Genomic DNA, 19,728 nt, shown 5'->3' with positions numbered 1-19,728 from the left:
TAATTATGCTGATGGTATTGTTGTATTCCTATTTTTTTGTGTTTGCTGTATCAGTTATTTTCTGGTTCTCTTTTAATAGTATTGAACAGAATGAACATATAAAGGTAATATTTAAAATCATCTTTCAGCTGATGACTGTGACATAGAGTTTGCTCATAGTTTCTAAAGAAAGCGATTCTTTTTATTCTGTTTATTTTTAATGAAGTGGCAAAGGTGGACTGCGGCTTTTGTGAAACAAGGTAGGCTTCAGCAGGCAGTTAAGTGATGGCTACACAAAGTAGGAAGTGGAATTCTGTGGTGTTTAGACTGGCATGGAAGACAAGTATCCTTCCTTAAATCTGGTTCATGAGCTGGTTAGGTTTTTAATGATCTCATGGTTTCAAGGTCACTTTGCCATTAGCAGTTTTTGTGGGCGGGGGCGAGAGAAACTACAGTGAAATTTTGGAACTCTTGAGGTTACATGTGAATTAATATTCTCTGGATTATTAATCTGCGTCTTGGAGTTTTTAGACAGCAGGACCATATGTAGTTACTTCCAGCTCTGTCAGATGGCAAAGGTAAGTCTGTAACTGGCAATGGCAGATGAATCATCGTGCAATGGTTATCTAAAGCAGGGGATCCCAACCTTGTCTATGCCATGGACCCCTACCATTATCCAAAGTTGGGAATCCCTGATCTAAAGTGTTTGACTGCTCTGCTGAATGGTTGTGCACATCAATTGTCTCTCTCTTTCCCCTTCCCCCGCCCACCTTCTTCCCCCCCATCTGTCCTCTCTTCCTTGTGCTCGTCCTCGTCCCCTTGAACACTACCTTATTATTTCCATTTTTTGCACTATTTATGTGGTAATTTATAATATTTGTATGACTTTACACTAGACTGCTGCTGCAAAACAACAAATTTCACATCGTGTAAGACAACGATGATAAACCTGAGTCTGATTCTGACTGACTAAAAGAACAGTTTAGTGATCAGGACTCTATTTTAGATGTCAGGAACTGGTGTATTGATTTTATTTAAAGAGGAATAAAATAGAAAGTCAAAAATATGAATATAAAGATGATGTTTAAACTTTGTACATCACTGTGTAAAGGAGTGCTTCAAGTCTCAGCTGTTGTACTGTGATGATTCTGATCACATCATAGTTCAGAAAAGATATAAAGATTGCGGAAGATTTACTTGTATGTTTCAAGAATTGAGAAACCTTAGATATGAGGAGAGGTTGAAGGTTTTTTAAAAAATACTCCTCGCGGGAGAAATTTCACAGGTGACTGGGTGGTTCTAAGTTGATGAGAATTTTGAGTAGAAGGAGAAGCACTATTTTTGTGATTGGCTGAGTTAGTAAAATAGTGATATAGGCATCCGTTAGTCTCATGAGACCATGGATTTGTGCCTTGGAAGGTCTCCAGGGCACAGGCCTGGGCAAGGTTGTATGGAAGACCAGCAGTTGCCTATGCTGCAAGTCTCCCCTCTCCATGCCACCGATGTTGTCCAAGGGAAGGGTATTAGGGCCGATACAGCTTGGCACCGGTGTCGTTGCAGAGCAATGTGTGGTTAAGTGCCTTGCTCAAGGACACACACGCTGCCTCAGTCAAAGCTCGAACTAGCAACCTTCAACTCACTAGACGAACGCCTTAACCACTTGGCCACGTGCCAACGTAGTGATAATCATACTTAATAACCACTGAACCATATTCATTTGAAACAAATTGACTTACAGATAGGGGACATAAATAATAAAGCTGAGCATTTTCCCCATTGCTTTTTCAAACTTTGAAGATTATAGAGGTATATGTGATGGTTACAAGTTTGAAAATATGAATTTAAAAAGTGACTTTAAAGGTAGGATAAGGAGGCATAACCAAATCAGTTACAGGTGAAATTATGATTGATTGGGAAGCTTTTGATGTAAGGGAGTAGTACTTTGAGGTAAGAATGGTAATGGGAAATAAAACTTGAAATGGAATAGTTGAGTTGCATTTGGGTTAGGGAAGACCAGCACCTTTATGGATTGTGAGTCAAGATTGGTCTATAATGTTGATGACCAAAAAAACATGGAAAGAGCTTCCATGGTTTCTTAAGTACCAAGTGTTCTGAAATGGAGTACTCCAAATCAATATTTGAGGATTTATTTGTGCTTACTTAATGTTACCATGTTAAAGGGATATTTACTAAGGTGTCCGGCTGTGAGAATATTCAGCTGCCTGCCAAAGCATTAAATGAAAAGTGAAGACACATTGTTCTAGATAACTCTTTCACCCAAATATTTTAATTTCATAGAAATCTCATTTCAGATTTGAAAACTAAATCTGAATATATATTGGGTTTGTTTGTTTCGCACTGTATAAATCTCTATTTTGTTTTTTTGCCTGTAGTTTTATTGTAGAAACGCATAAATTAATAAAAAGCAAGCTAATAATAATTGTGCATGGGTAGGAGGGTGAGGGACAGGGAGGGAGGGAAATAGTAAATAATTGTCAAAATAGGGTAAAATCTGAAATGAAAGTAATTAGAGTTGACAATCTGAGAATGGAAAAAGCAATCTAGATTTCAAACTGGCAGCACGCATGTAAGAAAATAGCTTGATGGATCAGGTTTCTAAACTGTATGTACTGTGAAGATGTTAAAGAATGTTCCAGTGTGTCATTATTAAAATTTGTGGTTGTCACTTTAAATATAATTTATTTATTTTGTTTTTAACCTTATCAAGTTGAATTATTAACTGCAATGTTTCCTGTTGCTGTCCTAGTAGCTGCTTGGAAGCTTGTGCACTTCCTGCATTTTCACACTGGGGCTTGGTTCAGACTAAAACTTCAACAAAATAATCATAGTATTGTTGGCATGTAAATGGCATGGATCAACATTTACAGACGAAGTAGCAATTCCATGTCAAATGTATATTGGTGTAGTTTCACTACACTGAAGCTCCAGCTCTAACCTCATTTTTTTTTACTGTGGCAGAGGAGGTGCTGGTGCTGAGAAAATGGATAACTCTCCACTCAGAGGGGATCTAATGGCAACAGGACTCCATGAGAGGTGTGTACTGTGCATGTGGTTGCTTATCAGTAAACATTTGGATGTGGTTTTAAAGTAGTTTTTAATGTCTACACCTCCCTACTTGGCTCAGTGTTATTGATAATACAGATTGGATCAGATCTTGGCTAGATGATTTTGTTAGGCTTGTGGTAAACATTTGATGATCCAACAAAAGATAAAAATCAGGTCAGTAGGTTGCATTTTTCCTTGATTAGAATCCATAAGTAATGTGCAATTAGCTCACCAGTAAACTCATTGGCATCAATAAGTAAACTGCTGTTGAAGAGAATTGGTACTTGGACATTGGAAATGTATGAAATGCAGTCATGAAGTGTGAATATCTTGCTTACAAACGAAAAAAATGATACATTTTTATGGTACAATGTGTGTTCTCAGAATATGTGAGCATATCATAATTTTCAAATACGGTTAGAAATGGCGACTAGTTTTACATACCAAAATGGTGATGAAGTGCAGAATAAAATAATTTTTTATAATCTTTATAATGGTAAATCGTTCAATAAAGGAAAACTGATTACCTTCTATCTCCATTGAATTGGAAGGTTAAGTTGGATAGAAATGTGGAGATAACTGATTTGACTTTGATAAGATTCATATAATTTCCTTGCAATTAAAGATTGATTTCATTAACCTTTGGAAATAATTCTGACAAATAAGCAATGTGATACCCAATATGCTTGAGTTGATTACTGAGTGAAGCATTCAAGTCTTCAAAGGATTGAATCACAGTTGCAAAAAGCACGTAAAAGCATCTTGCGCATTTTTCTTTTGAGAGCCATCTGACATCTGTGTACAACAGCAAGTGTTCAAACTGTTCATTATTCTCAATAAAAAGCTTTTGAAATAGTTGAGAATTGAGAGCTTGGGACTTGATTTTGAGACTTGGGACTGCGATAACAGTGTTTTATGATTTGTGCATCCAATCACTTAAATTTTTTGCAACAATTTGACGGTGAATTACAGTGAATGATAAACATGTTAGATACAGCTTTTTTCAAGAAAGTACTAAACTCATGGTAGCATCTATCATTGATGGTACTCCGTCTGTTGTACAAGCAAGAATGTTGGTGAGTGGAATGTCATTCTGTTTGAAAAATTCCTCAACCACCTGAAATTTTGATTTCCCCTTCAAATCTGTTTCCAGTCTCCTTGCAAATAAATCTTGAACCATGCTTCCATATTTTGTAAAGCAAACATAACCAAGAAGCAAAGATTTGTTGCCTGACAAAGTTGATTCACCTAACTGCAGAGCAAATTCTGTTGACCTAGGTACAACGTGTCTTCCACATTTTCAGGCATTTCATTTATTCATCTTTAAACAGAATTGTCACTGAGCGGAATCACTTTAATTATTTGGTCTGATGGCTTATGCAAAAGCATACTCAGATCCTCCCTTACTGCTGGCAGAATCAGTTTTTCTCCAATTGTACAGGACTTTCCAGATTTAGCAATAAGCAATGAAATGATGTATGAAGCATGCAAACCATCACTGTTTTGTTGGGAAGTGCTGGTAAACATGTTTTGAAGTGTTTTCAGTTTCTGAACGATTTTATGAAGTGACTGAAAATAAACCAAGCTCTTGTTTGCTTTATCAGAGTGGTTTCTCTTCAAATTTTCAAGGAGCCTGGATAGTTTCATTGCCTCATTTGAAAAAACTTTTTCACACAACAGACAAATTGGCTGCTTGGTGCTGGTATAAATCCATATTTCAGATACTTCACACTACACTCCTTTTACATTTAGTCTGCTTCTGCCATTTTTGTTGTGGATTGACGATCATGGTCAATCACTTGTTGTTTGAGTCCAACCCCAAGCATTACGATCAATAAAGAGGAAAGCTATGATGTCATGATAGCTCAGGCAAAACCTGACTCTGGCTGAAGGTACATAAAGTGAGTCGTCAATATCCCGGTTGGCTGTGGGTTATAGAAGTGTGCTTAAGAGCTTTCAACAGATTCTGAGCGTTACGCCATTGAATGCCATACCCTAATTCACAGAAAATGCGTCACTGCATGATTAGAGTAAGGAAATAGTACTAGCTAATACTGTAGCACAGTAGTGAATGACAATAATGGAAAGGCCGGTCCCAGAAATAACACCACTACTTCAGTCCAGATTTCTCATGATATGCCAGATACAGAAGTATCACATTGCTCTTCAACAACTATAATGTGCTCAAGCAATGTTTTAGAGAATGATGGGTTAGCAAGAGATGAGGTAATTACACAGTTATTGCAACCCATTATGAGGCACTGGGGATCAAATGCTTATAATAAGTAATTAATTTAAGTTATGCCTGTAATCCCTCAGCTGCCCCCTTGCTACTGAGCGAATCCCACCACCTTCTGAGAAACTCCCGCTGCCTCCGGGGGACAATATTGTCCACTTTGGGAACCACTGGTCTAGATTTTGCCTTACCTTTTGAGTTCTTCCAGCATTTTGGCTGTATTCATTAGCCAACCTGCTGCTCATGTTGCTACACCATTAAATATGACTACAGCTGACCTGCCTTCTGCAACTTTTCTCAAAAACTTTTATTCTCCAAATATCTAAAAATCTTATTGTCTCTTTCTTGAATATACTCAGAATCTCCACATCTCTATTCGTGATAAATTCCACAATTCACTATCCTCTGAGTGAAGAAATTTCTTCCCATTTCAACCCTAAATGGTTAATCCTCTAATCTTTGCTTTTATACATTACCCAGAAACATTTTTTCCTGGAGCATAAGAGATAGAGGGGGGATTTGATAACACTATGAGATAGAGTAAATGCAAGAATATTTTTTTCCCACTGAGGTTGGGTGAGACTAGACTGGAAATCATAGGTTAATAGTGAAAGGTGAAATGTTTAAGGAGAACCTGAGGCTGGTGTCAGTGTGAAATGAGTTGCCAGTGGAAGCGGTGGATGCAAGTTCGATTGCAATATTTAAGAGCATTTTGGAGTAAAAATTGGCTTCATTTGAAAAATAAAAACTAAATAATTAGCTTCAATTCCTCGTGTATGCAGTGAAATTTTTTTTTGTCAACACAGTCAGAGGGTGCAGCCAGCAAATGTCGCTACACTTCCGATGCTCACAACTCACTAACCCTAACTGTATGCTTTGTATTGGTATGTGTCTAGGCAAGGTATGGAGAGCTAGAATGGCTAGATCAGGGGTCCCCATCCTTTTTTGCACTGCGGACTGGTTTCATATTGACAATATTCTTGCGGACCAGCCGACCCGGGGGTGGGGGGGGGGTTAGAGTTGCCAACGGACAAGAGTAGAGCCAAATACGTTGTTTACACAGAGAAACTACAATGACCATGAAGCCTTGCGCGGGCACCAGTGTGCATGTGTGTACATACCGATTTTTTTCTACAAATCGTTTTTGGCGATTCTGTTGTGGGGGGGGGTGGTAATCACGGCCGGAATATAGGTGATAAGTGGCTAATACACTCAATTTCGTTTCTAAAAGGGTTTATCTAACGAATTTAATATTAAACACACAACGCATATTTTGCTCGCATGAATATAGTGTTAAGTCAATTATCAGGGGAGGACAGGGGAGCTTGAAGTAAGTGTTGAATGAACTTCCAGTAGAAGTGGTAGAGGCAGATTCGATATTATTTAAAGAAAAATTGGATAGGTATATGGACAGGAAAAGAATGGAGGGTTATGGGCTGAGTGCAGGTCGGTGGGACTAGGTGAGAGTAGCGTTTGGCACGGACTAGAAGGGCAGAGATGGCCTGTTTCCGTGTTGTAATTGTTATATGGTTATACAAGTAAGTCAATAGCATCATAATATTTTAAGTAACTTTTGGATATTAAACACACAGCACATATTTTCCCCCTATGAACATATAAAATCATTGCAACACACCAATATCGCTGCATCAGTGGGAACCCTGGGCTGAATGCTTGTTTCCCTGCAACAAGATGGTCCCATCAAGGGGTGATGGGAGACAGCAATACTCGAAGAGGGTTCCTTATGTCCAGTCTATTACGCAATTTGGTTTTCATTGCATTCATTGCAGAGATATGTTGGAAATGGAAGCAAGGTTTTCGGTGCTTTCGTGGCTATCTCAGGATATTTAGCCTTGACTTTGAGATCCAGAATGCCGACAGAGATGTTATGTCAAACATACTTTTCAGCCCGTCGTCATTTGCAAGCTCAAGGAGTTGATCTCCTTCCTACGCTGACATGGATGACGAGCGGGTAATGACCTCGCATGCGTAATGGCTCAACAGTGGGCTTGACAGGGAATGAGGAAAGGTGCATCTGACTCCTATCGCCAAATCATATAGTTTCCTTGTGGCCTGGTAGTGCATGCTTTGCGGCCTGGTACCAGTCCGCGGCCTGGTGGTTGGGGATCGCTGGGCTAGATGACAACATGAATAATGAAAAGACATTTAAGTAAATAATTAAAAATGATTACTGGGCTCGATAGGCTTAACACAGATACGAGGCATTTCCTGACTGGAGCTTCTAGATCAAAAAGTCACAATTTAAGAAAAAGAACTAATATTGGGAGAAAGCAACACACACAAAATGCTGGCGGAATGCAGTAGGCCAGACAGCATCCATAGGAAGAAGTACAGTCGACGCTTCGGGCCGAAACCCTTCGTCAGGACTAACTGAAAGAAGAGATAGTAAGAGATTTGAAAGGGGGAGGGGGAGATCCGAAATGATAGAAGACAGGAGGGGGTGGGATGGAGCCAAGAGCTGGAAAGTTGATTGGCAAAAGGGATACAAGGCTGGAGAAGGGAGAGGATCATGGGACAGGAGGCCTAGGGAGAAGGAAAGGGGGAGGGGAGTGCCAGAGGAAGATGGAGAGCAGGCAAGGAGTTACAGTGAGAGGGACAGAGAGAGGAAAAAAAAAAGGAAAAAGTAATAAATAAGGGATGGGGTAAGAAGGGGAAGAAGGGCATTAACGGAAGTTAGAGAAGTCAATGTTCATGCCATCAGGTTGGAGGCTACCCAGATGGAATATAAGGTGTTCTTCCAACCTGAGTGTGGCTTCATCTTGACAGTAGAGGCCATGGGGAGACATATCAGAATGGGAATGGGACGTGGAATTAAAATGTGTGGCCACTAGGAGATCCTGCTTTCTCTGGTGGACAGAGCGTAGGTGTTCAGCGAAGCAGTCTCCCAGTCTGCGTCGGGTCTCACCAACATATAGAAGGCCACACTGGATGCAGTATATCACACCAGTCGACTCACAGGTGAAGTGTCGCCTGGTAATATTGCAGAGCGGTCTAAGCTGACAATAGTAGAATTTTTCTGGCGAAACATTTTTTAGGCTTTATAGGAGTAAATCAGTCAGTGCTTCAAGTCTTATTCCTCCAGTCTTGATGTCCTGCCTAACAAAAATCAAATAAACTCAGTTTAAAAAAAAATCTGCTCTGGATTTTCTGATGGCTACCTTTCTGCAGTGACACAGTGATGATCAGCATCACTTTTTTGATTGGTGGAATCATAGAGTGGCAAACTGAAAACCCCTGCTGAACAACAGTGAGTGACAAATCAGATCTTTGATCAGAAGCTCAAATATAAATTAACATTCAATTGTTCAACATCGTTAGCATGTGAAAATGTCATTGATTCATAGAAATGTAAAGCACCGACAAATACAATCAGGTCTAATTTGTGCCCCATGTTCACAGCAAATAGAACTATTCAGACTATTTCCCAGCTCTTGCTCCATTGGACTTGTAGGCTACAGTACATCACATACTTATCCAGGTACTTTTTAAATGTTCAGAAGCCTTGATGTATTAATTTTTGTCATGCTAGCATATTGTAAACCTCACTCCTAAAATATTTTCCCCTCATTCTAGAATATGGCGAGGATTCACATTAGCATGCACTGATTCTCTGCAATATTTTTGGTGAAACAAATTGAACTCAACTGACCTCTAATTGTTCTATGAGCTAATTTAAATTTGCTCCTCTTCCCACCCAGTCCCACCTAGACTCTGCTAAAGTCTTTCCTGTTAACACTATCTATGGCAGTCCTAATTTTGTTTCCTCAATTCACTCTCTTAACTGTCTCATTCTCAGAGCAAACAACCCCACCCTTGCCAAATATACTTGAAAATAGTGCACAACTCTGGCAAGATTCTCTTTAATCTCTTCTGAGGTCTCAATTGTCTCCGCATAATATTATGACCAATGTGACAAACTCCAGCTGTTATATAATTCCTGCTTAATGCAATTTTAGGGTGAGCTTCTTTATTCTTGAATTTTCTGCCTCAAGCCATTAAAGGAAAGTTCCTGGACATTGTTTTCACCACCTAACTAAACTAGTATGTTTCCTTTTATTCTTTTCCCTTAAGAAGCCTGTGGATTGCATTTCAAAAGTCCCTTCTTTCCTCTTTGCTGCAATTGTAAGCAGCTTTAAATTCTGCTTGCAAATTGCACTCTGCTAATGTAAACTTCGTCTTGTTATTCTAGAAAATAAGCAAAAAGATCAATCCCTTTAACGTGTTCTAAATGTGATATTTTTGTAAAGGTAGATTTAATTAAAGCCTCAGCTGGCAGTGCAGGTCATCAGCACTATAATTGGCATGTCTTTGAGAGAGCTAACCCTTGTTTTACCCATTGTGTTCAGCCTGGTCTTGACACTATTTGGAATCAATTGTATTGGATTCAAGCTTGAAGATGCGGTGATGAGATCTCCGAAGAAGGTGGTCTGCATTTTTACACTTTTCTGACTGAAGATGCTTGTTGATCCTTTAGTGTCGCAAATGTGCTAAATTGCTTTGTCATGCAGGATTATGCTATGCATGTTAATAGTGTCACTGGCAATGTAACAGAACTGTAGAGAAATAGGCCCTTCAGTCCATCATGTCAATGATGGCCATCAAATACCAAGCTATACAAATCCACTGCTTGCTGTAACAGTCTGATCCCAAGGTTTTTGCTTAACAGCACAGTTGTAATTCTGTGTATTTTCCCTTTGAGTTTTATTTTTCCATTTAGCTATTCATATCCAGGAAGATAGTTGTAATGGCTAGTTGTAAAGGGCAAAAGTTTAGGGGTAACATGAGGGGGAACTTCTTTACTCGGAGAGTGGTAGCTCTGTGTAACGAGCTTCCAGCAGAAGTGGTTGAGGCAGGTTTGATGTTGTCATTTAAAGTTAAATTGGACAGCTATATGGACAGGAAAGGAATGGAGGGTTATGGACTGAGTGCAGGTTGGTGGGACTAGGTGAGAGTAAGAGTTTGGCACGGACTAGAAGGGCCGAGATGGCTTGTTTCCGTGCTGTAATTGTTATATGGTTAAATAGTGAGACAGCATGGAGCTCTGGGGTGCAGTGGAAGCAGAGTCTGAATATTTTGAAGACTTTTTTTTGGGGCGTCATGTGATGACGTAGGATTGACACGTGTAAATCCAGCTCTCCCGTAAGAAATTAGCAAAGTACCGTTTAAACAAAACAAAGTTAATAAATACTTTCCGAAAACTATTTATAACTTTGCAAGACTACTTTACGATATGCCTCCTAAACCGCAACAGAAGAAGTCTGTTGTTGCGAAGCCGCCGCGAGATGGGAAGAAAAAAGGGCCTACTGCAGTGATGGAGCCTCGGACTCAGGTTAGATCTCTTTTGGAGGAGATGCGTTCTATCTCCGCCGTAGAACAGGGAGCAATGGCGGCGGTAGCGGTCTCTTGGAAGAAGGAGCCGGAAATGCGCATGCGCAAAGAAGAACGCATGCACAAATCGATACAAGATCCGACAGCCACTGCAACTGAAGGTGACTCAGAGTCAGAATCGGATACCTCAGAAAATACAGATGAAGAAGAGGAGGAAGAACTGGAAGAGATTGGAACTAAAGGAGATGATGGAGATATAAGAGAGGCTTTATTGCAATTAACGGCTGAAGTAAGAAAAGTAAGAGCAGAGCTTAGAGACGTGAAGATGTGCTATAATAAAGCTATGAAAAGACAGGATAAAATGGATAAGAAGCTTCAGGAGATGTAAAGAAAAATGGAGCATATTAATGATAGAGTGGGAAAAACAGAAAATGATCTGCTTGTCTGGAACACGGAAAGAAATCGACTCTTGGAGAAAGTGGACATGTTGGAAAATTTTAGTAGACGTAATAATATTAAAATTGTTGGTCTTAAAGAAGGTATGGAGGGAGGAAATCCAATAAAATTTTTTCAAAGATGGATCCCGGAAGTTTTGCAAATGAAAGAGGAGGACCGATTAATTGAAATTGAGCGGGCACATAGAGCTCTAAGACCAAAACCACAAGATAACCAATATCCACGAGCAATTTTAATAAAATTCTTAAGATTTCAAGGCAAGGAAAGGATTCTACAGGCAGCTGCCCAAGCTGCCAAGAATAGAAAAGGGCCATTGATGATTCAAGGGAACAAAATTTTTTTCTACCCTGACATAAGTTATGAACTTTTGAAGAGAAGGAAGAAATTTAATCCAGTGGAAAAAATCCTATGGGATCATGGTTATCATTTTATATTGCGTTACCCTGCAACCTTGACGATTTTTTTGACTGGTGGAGAAAAAAGATTTTATGATGATTACCGGAAAGCGGAGCAGTTTGTGCAAGACTCTCTGAATATTCACCAGGTACAAGAACAAAACCAGGGGAGCGAGATGGATTGAAGAAGAAGACTGGGTCAAAGAATGGACTTGTTGGATTTTTGAAGGTGGATGAATATATAAATATATTACTAATTATATGAGGGAGGGGAAGTAAGGTTAAAATTTGAGGAATACTAGTTGGGAATAGTAACATTAAATATAATTTTTTTTGTTCGGGGGAGCTGGAAGAAGCACTGATCAATTGCTACGCTAATCATGTGTGCAAGCGTGGCTCTAGCCACGACCCGCAAAATGGAGGGGGGTAGTGTTGTGTATCCTTTCATTCACAACAGTAGTGGGGGGGAGGTATTTTGTTTTTTCTTTTTTTTATATCTCATCTATCTTTTTCTTTTTGCCTGGATGATTGGGGGGGGGGGAACGCATAGCAACATGGTGAAGTTCAAAGAGATTCCCCAAGGAACTATGAGAGTTGAGAAGCTAAGTAATGTTTTAGATTGGAGTAACTTTGTTAAAAATAATGACTAATTTATTGAATTTTTTGAGTTTTAATGTTAATGGGCTTAATGGACCAGTGAAAAGAAAAAGAATCTTAACACATATTAAGAAAATGAAGATAGATTCAGCCTTTTTACAGGAAACGCATTTAACAGAAACAGAACATTAGAAGTTAAAGAGAGATTGGGTCGGTAGTGTTGTTGTAGCGGGGAGTAGCAATTTTTAAGTCAAAACAAGAATGGGAAACAGATCTGAATATTAATATTGATGAAACAAATTGGTCAAGACTGTACCTTGACAGTATGACAAATACAATAAATGTTCGACTTAGATTAGTATAATACAACTTTTTACACCAATTATATATTACACCACAAAAAATAAATAGGTTAAATTCAAACGTATCTGATAAATGCTTTCGGTGTAATCAAGAAATTGGTACTTTTTTACATTCTACTTGATCTTGTTTTAAAATTCAACCCTTTTGGATAAATTTAAGAGCCTTATTGGGACAAATTACTGGAACTCAACTTCCACATCCACTCGAAAAAATTACTTATAGTTTAAGAGATAAATATGGAACATTTTTGAATATCTGGCGCCCTTATTTACAAAAGATAGAATGGCATATTTAATTGCTCCGATAAAGATCTTGGTCCCTTGGGGAAACTAACGAATAAGTATATTAAATTTATTTTGAATCCTATGGAGCATGTGGAAACCTTCCAATACCCAGGCGGTTCCTTTTTTTTTCTTTTTTTTCTTTTTAGGTAGGACTATATACGGGGGGTGGGGGAGGGTTAAGGGGAGGGGGGGGAGGGTAGATTTTATTTTCTATGTATTCATTTTGAAAATTTAATAAAAATTATATTAAAAAAAGACTTTTATTTTTCAAGGGGATGAAAATCTACTATGGGTAAATGGGAATACACTGCTGTGCTTAAAAGCAAAACAGTTGTGATCTTATTGATTTGGCTTAGACTAAGTATATGCATTCAGACTTGAGGAATAGATGAGGAAGCAATTCTGAGAGTTTTTTTTATGAGGAAGAACTACATGTTCAGCTTCAGAAGTTTTATATTTCTCTATTGACAGACCAAGAATCAACTGCTACATATAACATAGACATATAAAAATAATCTCTGGTGAGAGTGAGTTTTAGTAAGAAGTAAAATATTTAAGGCTCTCAACCGTCTGGAAGAAAAATATATTAGTCATATCTTTGTTGTAAATGGGCAATATCTGGTATTTTAAACAGTGAAGCCTAATTCTAGCTTCTCCCACAACAGGAAACATCCACTTCACATCCACCCTGTTGAAACCCTATTGGTCATCAACATTTCCTCATAAGACAAATTTCCTGTTCCAAGTAAACCTTTTCTGAACCATTTGATTTGCATTAATGTCCTTCCTTAAATAAGAATATTGACATGATGCAGAGTACAAGCTGTTTCTAGGTATACGAATGGGATCTGTTTTTACAAAGGTCTGTAAACTGGTTTTGTCCATAAGTTTAAAACAAAATTAATATGGTAACCATTCAGCTACAGTATTGGAGTAAATGCCATCAAAATCACCTAAAACTGATGTGAAAGAACAATTACTAGAAGTGGAGAGAAAGGATACTGGCTCTGCCATCTGTAGAAACAAATACTGTACATACGTCGGACTTTTGAACTAACTTGGCAATATTATGGGAGCTTGTTCATTTGAACAGGTGTCCATAAATCAGGCATTTGTAGCCCAGGGACATCCTGTTCTCCGTGTAGTCTCAGCAAGTATCTAATGATCTTAAACAAAACCTCTTACTTTGATATTGAGCACACCAAGCAATAGCAATGTTGTTCTAGCAACACACATCAAAGTTGCTGGTGAACGCAGCAGGCCAGGCAGCATCTCTAGGAAGAGGTACAGTCGACATTTCGGGCTGAGACCCTTTGTCAGGACTAACTGAAAGAAGAGCTAGTAAGAGATTTGAAATGTTGTTCTGATGTCTTTCTTATTTACTTGTTGAACTCATCCCTCTGTAGCCCAAATCTCTATTTTCTCTCACCTTTAGATAATATGCCTTGTTCCTCATGTTTCCTGCAATACTTTTCACATTTTTTCCACATTATACTTCATTTGCAAGAGCTTTCCCCACTCATTTGACCTAGATTCCTGTGTAGCATCCTTATGTTCTTAATAACTTATTTCCCTACTATTTTTCTGTCATTTGTAAATTTAGATGGGTACTTTCAATCAAGTTATTGATATAAATTGTACAAATCTGACTCTGTAGTACCAGTCTTTGTAGCATGCAGCTTCTTATATCTTGCTACCCAGAGGGAAAATAAACATTTGTCTGATTCTTGCTACTAACTTAGAAATTAGATCAGATCTTAGCATTAACAAATAAAAAGATGTTTTGGAATCTTCAATAATACATAGCCATCCATATCGATGTTACAAAGAATATTTGAGCATACTGTTTTGTAATGTCCAGTAAGTTTTCTTCCAAAGCAGTTTAAAGCCAATAAATTCCTTTCTGAAACAGTCATTGTTGTAATATCGGCTCCTAATTTTCTAATGACAAACTCTGCAAACAGCAGTTCATCCAGCCTCTTGACCCTGTTGTGAACTATGGGAGGTTCCTCGATATAGACTAAATAACCATAAATAACTGGAAATATAATTTGCAAATCATAATGATTTTAGGTTAACCCCAGGGTTCTGTTCCTGTGAACTCCGCTTAACTCAAACAATTTTCAAGTTGGAAATGAGGCTTGAAACAGAGATGCCTGCAGCAGTAGACAAGTCCATCCTGCCCATCTCTCAAATGTTTGCTCCTATGTATGAACTACACCTAAGTTGGGTATTTGAAAGCGGGAAAAGAATTGTGTGACTCAGAAGGCATCTCGCACCTGCTGCCCCTGTCCTTTTCAGTGATAGGTGACATGGGTCTTGGAAGGTGGATATCTGCAGTGCATTTGATAGATCGTAATGCCCCAGGATGAAGGGAATGATTTTTAGTACATTACCATTTGAATAGGCTACTTTATCCTGGACTGAAACCAAATGGTGAGAATAAATAGATCTTTTTCAGACTGGTAGGCTGTGACAAGTGAAGGTACTGTAAGGATTGGTTCTTGGGCCTGAGCTTTGCATGATCTGTAACATCCAGCTGGTTGAGTGGAGCAAGTTTGTTGACAAGGTGGAATTGTGAGTATGAAAGAGGATTTGAGGATGGTTTAAAGGGATATGGTTAAGCTGAGTCAGAAAATTTGGATGTAGTAGATGGAACATAATGTAGAAAAATATGAGGTTATCCACTTTGCACAATAGAGAATAAAATCTGTTAAATGTTTGGGTAGTATTGACCTTCAAAATAACCTAGGTTTGTTTGTACACAAATCATTGGAGACTAACTTCCCAATAAAGAAAAAAAGAGCAAATGGTTTGTATAAAGACCTTTATTATGAGATGATTTGAATGCAAGAGTAAGGATGTTATATTGTTGCCTGGTGAGACAGTATCTAGAGCATTCTGCAGATTTGGTCTCTTTATCTAAAAAAAAACTTGGTGGTTGCCATCGAGACATTGCAGTATTTATAACTTTTGGGTTCCAAGAATGATAAATGCCATCCGCAGCCAGATTAAATAGACAGAGTGTCATGGATTGAAAGGTCTCACTGAAACTTACAGAAGTCTTCAATAGTTTGACAAGTGAGATGTTGGGAGGCTAGAGGATGTTTCCCTTGACTGAGAAGACTCGAACAGGTGATGTAGTTTCAGTATGAAAGGCTTAAGGTGAAGAGAGATTTCTTTGCTCAGGCTGAATCTTCAGAATTTTCTACCTTTAAAGGTAAAGGCTGTATTCATTCAAAAGTCAGGTTCTCTGAATATTAAAGAAATAATTTAGGTGAGAGGTAGAATTGATGATTGTGATGAATGACTGAGCAGGCTCATAGTGCCAGATGCTGTACTTCTGCTAATGTTCTTGTGTTCTTTGGGATTGTGACTGTCATGGAGGAAGGATCTGCAGAGAACAAATGGAAGTTGATGTTTGTGACCATTTGTTAGGACTAGAAGCAAATTCAAATGTAGCATATCTGCAGTAGGTATAGTAGCCGGGAAAGGGGAGAAAAGACCAGAAGGGAAGGTCACAGATGGACAACTCAATTGTTATTGATGGATGGTTAAAAATATTGATGGGCGTGAACTAATATTGTAATTAAATCAACAGCCCCAGGTGTCCTTTGCCACTGCCTGTTGCAGATGGCATTTCTTCCAATAGACAAGGGAAAAATGGGGTAGTTGTCTCCTGCACAGTAGGGCAAAGGGGTGCATGTGCATATGGTTAAATTGCTGGATTCATATCTAGATAGAGGCTTGAATCATTGCTATGGAGGCATGAGTTCAACCTCCACCATGATGGCTGAAAAATTGAATTAAAGTTGGCCTTTCAAGAAATGTCAGATACTGTAATGATGACCACGAGGCTATCAGTGTGTTATAAATTCACATATCTTTAGTCTTCTGGCCTTTATGTGACTGTAGACCAATTCACGTGGATGATCCTTAACTGCTCTGTTTAGAGCCAGTTAGGGAGGGGCAACAAATATTAGCATTGTGAATGAATAAAGAAAGAAACAGTCGCTGTTGTTGAAAAAATGCATTAAATTGCAAGTTTAATTTCTCCTGTACTAAAACACAGTGAAAGAGCCAGGAAATGGGGTTATTCATATGAATATGCTACTGTGGCTGGTCCAGGCTTCCTGTTTCTTATTTCTTGATTGTTTGCTTGTGTTTGGGGAATTTACAATCATGTAATTAAATAAATTTTAAATATATATAGCATTTGCTGATATTTGTTGATTGCACAGAAATTACATGCATTAAATTTGCTGTGTGAAGTTTGATGCCATGTGTTTTTATGGATGTAATGTTTATTTTTCTCTGCCTTCTCTTCCTGGTGGGGTGTTCCTCTCTGGGCTACTGCAGGAGATGATTTAGATTTGTTGAATTTCTCTTGAATCTTGAAGGCTGTTATGGCATGTATGAACTTTTCTTTGAGGTTCATTGGGACAGCTGAGGAAGAAAGGGAATTTGGATTAACTTGGGAAATAAATGTGAGCTCAGATTCATGCAGATGAAAAGTGCCAGTAAAGCAAAGTTCAGAAAAGCAATAATTCAGTCTGTTTGGGTGGGCTTTGCAGATGGGGGAGATTGTGTTATGAATAGTACATCTAATAAATTGAGAGTACAAGTAAATAGCTGTTGCACACAGGAGCTTTATTTTCACTTTGGAAGCTGGAAAGGAGGGTGATTAAAAATACCAATGATAAAAATGCCGATGTTGCATATTCTGTTGCTACATGAGATGGTGGTGTGGGAAGGGGAGAGGGTGATGAAGGGATTAAAAAAATGCCCCATGACATCAAAGGGAGCAGTTGCATAAGAATGATGAAAGAGTGGTGATGGCAAGATGCATAAATGGTGGAAATGGCACTGGATGATCCAGCAAAAGTGCAGAAATGGGATGGATGTAGTCAAGAGCCAACTCAACTGGAAAAGAATCCTTTGGTAAGGGAAAACACTGGCACAGAAAATGGATTTATCAAAGCTGTTGGCATGGAGAGGATTAATGGAATAGAGACCTTGCAGGATGCATGGCAGGAGAAGCAATAAGTGTCTGACATTAAAAAGAGAAAATCTACAGAGGAAATCCAAGTAACACACAAAATTCTACGGGAACTCAGCAGGCCAGGCAGCATCTATGGAAAAAAAAAGTACAGTTGATGTCTTGGGCTGAAACCCTTCAGCAGGATTGGGGAAACAAAGCTGAGGAATAGATTTGAAAGGTGGGGGGTGGGCAGTGGGCAGAGAGAAACGTCAGGCGATAGGTGAAATTTGGAGGGGGAGGGATGAAGTAAAGAGTTAGGAAGTTGATTGGTGGAAGAGATAAAAGGCCATGGAAGAAAGAAAAAAGCGGAGGAGGGAGAGGAGCACCAAAGGGAGGCGATGGGCGGGCAAGCAATTAACATGATAGAGGGACAAGGGGATGGGAAATGGTGTTGGGGGGGAGGTGTTACTGGAAGTTTGAGAAAACGATGTTCATGCCATCCGGTTGGAGGCTACCCAAAAGTAATATAAGGTGTTGTTCCTCCAACCTAACTGTGGCCATATCTTGACAGTGGAGGAGGCCACAGATGGACATACAGGTGTCCCCCACTTTTCGAACGTTCACTTTACGAAACCTCACTGTTACGAAAGACCTACATTAGCTCCCTGTTTTCGCTAACATAGTCATATTCATAGTCATACTTTATTGATCCCAGGGGAAATTGGTTTTTGTCACAGTTGCACCATAAATAATTAAATAATATTATGTAAATTATGCCAGGAAATAAGTCCAGGACCAGCCTATTGGCTCAGGGTGTCTGACCCTCCAAGGGAGAAGTTGTAAAGTTTGATGGCCGCAAGCAGGAATGACTTCCTATGACGCTCTGTGTTGCATCTCAGTGGAATGAGTCTCTGGCTGAATGTGCTCCTGTGCCCAACCAGTACATTATGTAGTGGACATGTAACATGTAGTGTAGATGGCATGCAACTTAGACAGCATCCTCTTTTCAGACACCACCGTCAGAGAGTCCATTTCCATCCCTACAACATCACTGGCCTTACGAATGAGTTTGTTGATTCTGTTGGTGTCTGCTACTCTGAGCCTACTGCCCCAGCACACAACAGCAAACATGCTCGCACTGGCCACCACAGACTCGTAGAACATCCTCAGCATCGTCCGATAGATGTTAAAGGACCTCAGTCACCTCAGGAAATAGAGACGGTTCTGACCCTTCTTGTAGACAGCCTCAGTGTTCTTAGACCTGTCCAGTTTATTGTCAATTCGTATCCCCAGGTATTTTCACTGAAGGTGTTTTCATTGTTACGGAAAAAATCAGCGCGCGATAAAAGGCAGTGGGCACCCCAAGCAGCCGCTGTCCCCCGGATTCGGAACGGCATTCCTGCCGGCATTGCTTTAACACGAGCCTGTGAGCAGTCGTTAGCAAGATGAGTTCTAAGGTGTCGGAAAAGCCTGAAAGAGCTCATAAGGGTGTTACACTTAGCGTAAAACAGACATAATTAAGCGTTTTGATCGTGGTGAATGAGGTAAGGACAACGTGAGTTTGGCTTGTGGAAGCTACGAAGATGATGTTGAAGAGGTTTTGGCATCCCATGACCAAGAACTGATAGATGAAGAGCTGATGCAATTGGAAGAGGAAAGGATAACAATCGAAACCGAATGCAGTAGCGAACTGAACATGAAACAACTGCGTGAGATTTTCGCTGCAATGATGAAGTACGACTTTAATTTTGAAAACGTACGTAGGTTTAGGGGATATTTGCAGGATGGTTTGAGTGCTTACAAAGAACTGTATGATAGAAAAATGCGCGAGGCTCAGCAGTCAAGCAAGCCTTCCACATCAGCCACAGCAGACGACGAACCTCGACCTTCGACATCGAGGTGGGCAGTCATAGGAGAAGATAAGCTGCTTGCACTAATGGAAACAGACGACGACGAGATGACACCCCAGTGTCCCACCACCCCAACCCCCAGGCCGCAGACAGATACCGATTCGCGGAGAAT

General features: G+C 39.4%; 1 protein-coding gene across 3 annotated transcripts in view; it reads left to right on the top strand.

Annotated features, from left to right (window-relative positions):
• The window catches only part of klhl13 (kelch-like family member 13), a 220,768-nt gene that overhangs the window by 35,746 nt on the left and 165,294 nt on the right, over positions 1-19,728 (top strand). For 2 of the 3 annotated variants that reach the window (XM_072270381.1, XM_072270384.1), the window contains one exon: positions 2,959-3,033. The exons of the other annotated variant lie outside the window; for it this stretch is intronic. In XM_072270381.1, coding sequence (XP_072126482.1) covers positions 2,959-3,033 — 75 coding nt within the window. The remainder of the gene's footprint in view (positions 1-2,958; positions 3,034-19,728) is intronic. 3 annotated transcript variants of the gene reach the window in all.

Source organism: Mobula birostris, chromosome 10 (genome assembly GCF_030028105.1).
Source record: "Mobula birostris isolate sMobBir1 chromosome 10, sMobBir1.hap1, whole genome shotgun sequence".
In the NCBI taxonomy this organism is placed as follows: Eukaryota; Metazoa; Chordata; class Chondrichthyes; order Myliobatiformes; family Myliobatidae; genus Mobula; species Mobula birostris.
Note: the sequence above shows the minus strand (reverse complement) of the source record. Positions and strands in the feature narration are given on the sequence as shown.